The 8,972-nt window shown below is 40.5% G+C and overlaps 1 protein-coding gene across 5 annotated transcripts in view; it reads right to left on the bottom strand.

The window, feature by feature from the left end:
* Window positions 1-1,601: 1,601 nt before the first annotated feature.
* LOC124777440 (lys-63-specific deubiquitinase BRCC36-like) overlaps window positions 1,602-8,972 on the bottom strand; it is a 57,608-nt gene continuing 50,237 nt past the window's right edge. For all 5 annotated transcript variants that reach the window (XM_047252850.1, XM_047252847.1, XM_047252849.1 and 2 more), the window contains 3 exons: window positions 4,765-4,896; window positions 4,573-4,681; window positions 1,602-1,891 (listed from right to left, as the gene is read on the bottom strand). In XM_047252850.1, coding sequence (XP_047108806.1) covers window positions 1,740-1,891; window positions 4,573-4,681; window positions 4,765-4,896 — 393 coding nt within the window. In that variant the 3' untranslated portion in view covers window positions 1,602-1,739. The remainder of the gene's footprint in view (window positions 1,892-4,572; window positions 4,682-4,764; window positions 4,897-8,972) is intronic.

Genomic DNA, 8,972 nt, shown 5'->3' with positions numbered 1-8,972 from the left:
CATGTAAAATATTGCTCAAGAAACTAAAGAAAATAACAGGCAGGAATTGTAACACTATTATCATCTGTCTAACTGTCACTCCCTAACACGTTAAGAAAGTACACTCTGATATCTTCGGGATGTGGTATTCATGCAGCAGATGTCAAACATATTGTTGTAGGTACACACACCACAGAAAATTAGGCTCCAGTTGTCAACAACTGTCAACTAATTAATGAAGTACAATGAAATGAAAGGGCTAAAATGAGATCTCCTGTACGTGCTATTGCCATGAAATTCTGCATATGAGGAATCCTCACCCTCAGCATCTTTCAGGTAGCTGAGCTCTCATTTGTGGCTCTGACAAGAACAGAACATGAAGCACATGATGATAGTTATTTGATTTTTGCATCTATTTCTTGGTATGGTTGCTTATATTTGCCGTTTCAGTAGTGCCATTAGGTAGAATCAGACAGTGTAGTTTTTTTTCACAGCATCATAATATCACAGTATGAGGCAATATATACACACCTGACAAAAAATTAGTCACGTCCAGGAGACATCTTGACAATACTGTGTAATGCTATCTCAAGTCTCAAAAACGACCTCAGGTTTCTTCAGGTATGCCATGTCCAGATGAAGTTACCAAACTGTACAGATGTTGATTACCACATTTCACCCATTGTTCCAAATAGTCCCAAACATTTTCTATGAGATTAAGATTGCGAGATTTAATGGGTAAAACAAAGTGCGATCACAGTGTGAATGAGCGGGCCCCCAAAGCATCATGAAACCACCTCTAACCTGAACTACAGCCTCAACACACTGCTGGTTGAACACCTCATTAAGCTGTCAGTGCACTCACTGCCTAGTATAACTGGAAAGAGGCAAAATCACATCTTACCAGCCAACACTGTACAACTCCAGTCAGCTGCTGTTCAGTTTCTGTGTTGTTTGGCCTACAGAAGACATCAAATGGCCTTTCGCAAGGCACCTGATTCCAAACAGCCAATGTGCGCATTTCCTGTTGTAATGTTCTGTCAGAAACTTGTCGAGATGGATCTGCATTCATTGGCAGTAGCAATTTCCGTAATTTTTTTAAACCTACTGTTATTCTTTGGTTAGCATCTTTTTACAACATCTCTTCTTACATCATATTACAAGTCTGGGTGGTACACTATTCCTTCTAGTCAACATTGGACCCTCCACACTGATATACCAACAAATTTGGCAATGTGATTCACAATGTGGTCATTGGTAGGTCCAAAGACATTTAGTTCTGTTCTGTCATTTAGTAACGTCTCCACACTGACCCATCTTACTGCACTGATTCCATACAACCATCACACATACGACTTATGGCAGTGGAGGAGGATCACGTGAATGTCTGATACCAGTTCTACACCACCCGTAGCACTCTAGAGTGACCAGCATGCTCTTGTAAGACGGTGACTAATTTTTCGTCTTGTGAGCTTATATTGTGTGGTGTACCATATAATTCAACTGCAGGTACTTGATATGGTAACCACTGTTACCCTTTTCTCTTTATCACAATGTTGATTTGAATGGTTGAAAGTGGAACCACTCACAAACTATTATCTACAAAACGACAGTATTCAAGATTTTCCTGAAGAGGATTTTAGCTGACATTTATTGTAATTTGGGGGTATACACAACATATTAAATTCATTTTGTCTACATTGCATCCCCTTGTAACAACACAAGCACACAGTTTCCACATATCACAGGTAAAGCAGTCTCTATTGGTTGGATGATCTTAACTTCAGTAGGGCCTCCTTTTCACGCTGTAACTCTTGACACCGCTTCTCATTGGCAGTTATCCTTTTTTCCAGAGCTGTCAGTAATGGTCCAGATACGGCCTCAGTAATCCGGCAGAGGGCATGGGTTAGTACTGGAAGAAATAATAAAAGTTCAGAGGCAGGATTATCACTAATAATTGCATTCAGCAAATTCAAAAATTACACATCAGTTACTATTGGCTCACTGTTAAACAACATGAAATGCTCTATACGGGACATTAAATTATTAAATCAAAGAAGACTTTATTCCGTGGCCAATGTGCTGCCTATTGCTGAATACTGATGACAATTAAGCAAGCTTCTTTCAAATCTTCCATGCTTTTTCTCCAATAATTACATATATTGATTTATGTATATGGCTGCTACCCTACAAACTTTCTCATAAAAACTGAGGGTTCACATGTTTTTTGCATTTACAGCCAAGTTTTGTCTATCATGATATTTCGACAACTTCCCTAGTTGTTTTTATACTGTGCCGAGTGCAAATTTCATTGCTTGCTGTTTGGACTGCAACCAAATTGTGAATGGAACATAATGCAGACTACCCTTGTGATTGAAACTTCCTGGCAGATTAAAACTGTAATCGGACCATGACTTGAACCTGAGACCTTTTCCTTTTGTTGGCAAGTGCTCTATTGACAGAGATATCCAAGCACAACTCGTCCTCACAGGTCCAGTTCTGCCAGAAATTCTTCTCTTACCTGGAAATGCCTTTAAAGTCGTTTCCTGGTGCTGTTAAACAATAAAATGATCAAAAGAAATTCAAAGCATAAATAGTTATATGTAAGAAGAATGTCACAAGACAATAAACTTTACTGAAAAATGTCGTACTAAGAGTGCATCGAAGTGCTGTCTGAGAAGATCTAAGCAAACTGGGTGCCACACTCCATGCTTTACTTAAATAAAGCATCGGCCCTCGTTAATTAAATTATCCACCTTTCTAATTTCAATTGCCTCCTTTATTACACTGTCCCAAAAATTCATCACCTGTGCCATGATGATGGTACTTTAGTATTTCAATTAATGAAGAAGCAGTCAGAATTTTATACCTCCCATACACTGGTGCCATTTCAGGGAAGATCGGGAGAATACTGGCAAAATATTGTTTTAAGGTATATCAAATACTCCAACAAAATTAAATGGTCTTAAAGGTTATGTGAAAGATAATATGAGGTTCCAAAAACTAGCTTTATACCATGTGCCATGCAAATGAATGTTGCATATTGAGGAAACTATAGCAACTGTTGAAAAAAAAATTTCTAAAGAAAACAAGCATTACATCAGACTTGAGCAGACAATTCGATCAGCTGCTGCTGAACATTGCCTTAACCGCGAGCAGGAAATGAAATACAAAGAGACCACATATTGGTGCAGGCAGCAAATTTTTGGAACAGCTCAATAATGGAGGCAATTGATATTAGTGTGTCAGATAATTTAATCAGCAGGTACCGACACAATAGCTTAAAAGCATGGGATATGCCATTCAGCTTGTCAAATCTCACTGGAAAAATGTCTATGTACCCTCTCTGGTCATAAATAAGTAAGTTCCTATTAAGACTTGTCCACAAGGTGCACTGTCTAATGGCATTCTTCTTACTAATAACTTTTTACATTTTGGCATTCTGTGTCTATTCGGTTTGAATTTATGTTGACTGTTTTGTTGTTTAATGATGCCAGCAAACAATCCCAAGGGTGACATGCAGTGTGTTCTGATCAGTTTTGTTGAAGTCCAAACAGCAAACAACTAAATTTGTGCACAAACCTGACAGACAGCTAGGGAAGTTGTTGAAATAAACTGTAAAGAGAAAAAGGTAATTCTGCTATAAACCAAAAAACTTGTAAACTATATTGATATTATTAAGAGAACAGCTGTTCTAGTAGCAATGTGGATTTATGGTGGTAGGTCAGAAAGTAGTACTTCCTACTTTCAACACATGCAGTACTGAAGTAACATAGCAAAAGTTTGGTGTTTGGTACAAGAGTATTGTTTTCTAAAGTTTTTGGGAATACTGGTAAGCTTCAGCACTGTAGTACTTGAGGAAACAGCTAATGTTAGCATGTGAATCAGACAAGTGTATGTGCTGGAATTCCTCAATGCTGGAGGTAAAACCCTGAATTTTATGTATGGGAGCTGTGAGATGACTGTCTCTGAGTGATCAAAAGAAGAGCAGCCAGTGCACAACTACCTTAACTGCACTAAACACCCAGAATGTAATCCCTGAAGATACTTAAATCATATTTTCATGAAATTTGCACATCAAAGTCTCTGACGATTTCCATGATAGTGCAAGAACATATATGTGTGGCAAAGACTGTTCAGTCTGCACAACTTGAATGGGAATTCTGCTTTATTTTCCTAAATTTGTCACTGAATACTACGAAAATTTCACTTGAGTTTTCTTGTGAATTAAAATTTATATATTAGGGGGCAGTACTTACTGAATGACCCACACATTTCAGCTAGAGAAAGTCGCAAAAACCAGAGAGTTTTATGTAATGAAGTTTATTTTTATTCAGCTATTCTAATACAAAGCAGAGAAAATGGAAATATTAAGCATCCTCACTACGCATATCACCTGGCAAACAGTGTGCAGTACAACAATTTGTAATGCATATGGCAGTTTACAAACATTGCAACCATAAAAATAGTGGAAACGTTTAAATTACACATGCTTGTCCTTACTGAAGCTACTTTTCTAAGTGCTTGTCTTAAATATAGCCACATTTGTCTGTCTGACATCATTTTACATACAAGAATTTAATCAGCAATTACCTGCTCTGTTGTTCAACTGTGCAATGTAGTTCAGATGAGGAATCTTTGTTGTTTTGTCATAGCTATCCTTTTCTTCTTGAAACAGAATTTCTGGCAGTACCGCCATTGACTAAAAATTAATAACTTAATATTAAACATCTTAAAGAAATTAAATATCTATATTGAAATCAAACTTCATCTCTGTAATTCTACCTGAATATTTGGTGTAGATAGTGACACCGTTGGCTCTATATGTAGAGGTACTTCCAGTTGTCTGAATTGTGGAGAATCTCCATGTGGATTTTGAGTGACAGACTGGAAGCATGTGATTTGAATTTTCTGCTCCTGTGGAAAAAAATTACAAGTGGGATTTAGTTTTGATGATGGCATATTGCCCAACAAACAAGCCAATACCAATGATTATTAGGTAATTTTCCACACATATTGTTGAGGGTATTTTTAAGTGGTGCCTCTGTACTGATGGTCACCTTTCCTATGTTCAAATTCAAGATGATGCATAACCAAAGGCTATGGCTGCATAACCAAACTCTGTATGTTAATACTAAACTAGTATCGAGCTATGAGCTTATTCTTAGAGGTAGACTTAGATTGCAATCTTGGCTAAAATAAAAGCACCACACAGAGAAAAGTATTCTGATGCTAGTTCATCTACATCTACATGGATACTCTGCAAATAACATTTAAGTGCTTGGCAGAGGAACCACCTTCACAATTCTCTACTATTCCAATCTTGTATAGCATGCAGAGAGAATGAACACCTATATCTTTCAGTAGAAGCTCTGATTTCCCATATTTTATTGTGGTGATCGTTCCTCCCTATGTAGGTCAGTGTCAACAGAATATTATCACATTCGGAGGAGAAAGTTGGTGATTGGGATATTGTGAGAAGATTGCGTCGCAATGAAAAACGCTTTTCTTTTAATGATGTCCAGCCCAAATCCTGTATCATTTCTGTGGCACTATGTCCCATATTTCGCGATAATACAAAACTTACTGCCTTTCTTTGAACTTTTTCGATATACTCTGTCAATCCTATCTGGTAAGGATCTCACACAGCGCAGCAGTATTCTAAAAAAGGACAGACAAGCGTAGTGCAGGCAGCCTCCTTAGTAGGTCTGTTACATTTTCTACGACTCCTGCCAATAAAACGCAGTCTTTGGTTAGCCTTCCCCACAACATTTTCTATGTGTTCCTTTAAGTTGTTCGTAATTGTAATACCTAGGTATTTAGTTGAATTTATGGCTTTTAGATTAGACCGATTTATCGTGTAACCGAAGTTCAACAATTTCCTTTTAGCACTCTGTGGATGACCTCTCACTTTTTGTCATTTAGGGTCAACTGCCACTTTTCACACCATTCAGATATTTTTTCTAAATCGTTTTGCAGTTTGTTTTGATCTTGTGATGACTTTATTAGTCGATAAATGACTGCGTCATCTGCAAACAACTGAATACGGCTGCTCAGATTGTCTCCAAATCGTTTCTGTAGATAAGGAACAGCAAAGCACCTATAACACTACCTTCGGGTAGTTAACCCTATTCCTATTCCATTGCTATATCTTTGATTCCTGGAGTTCAGTAACTTATTGTCTCTAAATAAAAAGTAGTAGACTCAGCTTTTGCAAATGTCACGTAGCAAAATGTGGGGAGAATAGTAGCTAGGTATGTTATGAAGCCAGTGTCAGACTTCCTTCAGCCCACAACTCCTAGTATTCCTTCCCTTGAGTCAAATACGGGATGTTAGAGGCACTGGTAACTGGCAGCAAAACAAACCCCACTACAAAATGATACTGCGGATCTTAATGCCAAAGAAAGACAATTTCAATAATGACTATGCAGTTAGAAGCTTTGGGCCCAGTACAGGAAATTACAGAGGTCACACATTAGCACAATTTGCCAAAGATGACAACATGTTTACTGTTAACAGATGCTTAAAAAACAAATAGAAAAATGAATTTGCTAGGCTAAATTAACTAAACATGAAACGGACTATATTATATCAAACAGCAAATAAATTTTACAGTTCATCACAGTTTTAAACCATTTTAGACTTTCACAATAAAGGACATAGGCAAGGGATAGAAAACTATGTCTATCAGCATACTCTGTGTAACATACATGGTACTCACCAAAATAACATGTTGTTTTAGAAGTAGATAGAGCAAAATGGATTATTTGCAAGTTGTGAACAAAATTACAGAATGGAGCAATAGTGGTGGCCTTCTGAATTATACAAAACACACACACACACACACACACACACACACACACACACACACACACACACACGTATATTCAAACAATGGAAACACACCAGTGTGTGTGTGTGTGTGTGTGTGTGTGTGTGTGTGTGTGTGTGTGTGTGTGTGTGTGTTTCCATTGTTTGAATATACATATAAGTGACAAAGCTTCTCTTGGACTTCATCTGGATAGTGGGAGACTTAGGACTGGAACAGAAAGCAGGCAAGGAGATGGAAAATACACTGATCGAGTGTGCCTGAATCAGCTTCATTTTACTGATGACATATGAGCTGAAGTGGTTAGAGAAGCTAACAAGTTTTTCAAAACCAAACATTTAATGTGACTGAAGCAGATAGTAAGCAATAGCAAATTTTGAAACTTCCTGGCAGATTAAAACTGTGTGCCCGACCGAGACTCGAACTCGGGACCTTTGCCTTTCGCGGGCAAGTGCTCTACCAACTGAGCTACCGAAGCACGACTCACGGCCGGTACTCACAGCTTCACTTCTGCCAGTACCTCGTCTCCTACCTTCCAAACTTTACAGAAGCTCTCCTACGAACCTTGCAGAACTAGCACTCCTGAAAGAAAGGATATTGCGGAGACATGGCTTAGCCACAGCCTGGGGGATGTTTCCAGAATGAGATTTTCACTCTGCAGCGGAGTGTGCGCTGATATGAAACTTCCTGGCAGATTAAAACTGTGTGCCCGACCGAGACTCGAACTCGGGACCTTTGCCTTTCGCGGGCAAGTGCTCTACCAACTGAGCTACCGAAGCACGACTCACGGCCGGTACTCACAGCTTCACTTCTGCCAGTACCTCGTCTCCTACCTTCCAAACTTTACAGAAGCTCTCCTGCGAACCTTGCAGAACTAGCACTCCTGAAAGAAAGGATATTGCGGAGACATGGCTTAGCCACAGCCTGGGGGATGTTTCCAGAATGAGATTTTCACTCTGCAGCGGAGTGTGCGCTGATATGAAACTTCCTGGCAGATTAAAACTGTGTGCCCGACCGAGACTCGAACTCGGGACCTTTGCCTTTCGCGGGCAAGTGCTCTACCAACTGAGCTACCGAAGCACGACTCACGGCCGGTACTCACAGCTTCACTTCTGCCAGTACCTCGTCTCCTACCTTCCAAACTTTACAGAAGCTCTCCTGCGAACCTTGCAGAACTAGCACTCCTGAAAGAAAGGATATTGCGGAGACATGGCTTAGCCACAGCCTGGGGGATGTTTCCAGAATGAGATTTTCACTCTGCAGCGGAGTGTGCGCTGATATGAAACTTCCTGGCAGATTAAAACTGTGTGCCCGACCGAGACTCGAACTCGGGACCTTTGCCTTTCGCGGGCAAGTGCTCTACCAACTGAGCTACCGAAGCGCGACTCACGGCCGGTACTCACAGCTTCACTTCTGCCAGTACCTCGTCTCCTACCTTCCAAACTTTACAGAAGCTCTCCTGCGAACCTTGCAGAACTAGCACTCCTGAAAGAAAGGATATTGCGGAGACATGGCTTAGCCACAGCCTGGGGGATGTTTCCAGAATGAGATTCTGGAAACATCCCCCAGGCTGTGGCTAAGCCATGTCTCCGCAATATCCTTTCTTTCAGGAGTGCTAGTTCTGCAAGGTTCGCAGGAGAGCTTCTGTAAAGTTTGGAAGGTAGGAGACGAGGTACTGGCAGAAGTGAAGCTGTGAGTACCGGCCGTGAGTCGTGCTTCGGTAGCTCAGTTGGTAGAGCACTTGCCCGCGAAAGGCAAAGGTCCCGAGTTCGAGTCTCGGTCGGGCACACAGTTTTAATCTGCCAGGAAGTTTCATATCAGCGCACACTCCGCTGCAGAGTGAAAATCTCATTCTGGAAACATCCCCCAGGCTGTGGCTAAGCCATGTCTCCGCAATATCCTTTCTTTCAGGAGTGCTAGTTCTGCAAGGTTCGCAGGAGAGCTTCTGTAAAGTTTGGAAGGTAGGAGACGAGGTACTGGCAGAAGTGAAGCTGTGAGTACCGGCCGTGAGTCGTGCTTCGGTAGCTCAGTTGGTAGAGCACTTGCCCGCGAAAGGCAAAGGTCCCGAGTTCGAGTCTCGGTCGGGCACACAGTTTTAATCTGCCAGGAAGTTTCATATCAGCGCACACTCCGCTGCAGAGTGAAAATCTCATTCTGGAAACAT

This window comes from Schistocerca piceifrons, chromosome 2 (genome assembly GCF_021461385.2).
Source record: "Schistocerca piceifrons isolate TAMUIC-IGC-003096 chromosome 2, iqSchPice1.1, whole genome shotgun sequence".
NCBI lineage: Eukaryota > Metazoa > Arthropoda > Insecta > Orthoptera > Acrididae > Schistocerca > Schistocerca piceifrons.
This window is presented reverse-complemented; position numbering and strand designations above follow the sequence as displayed.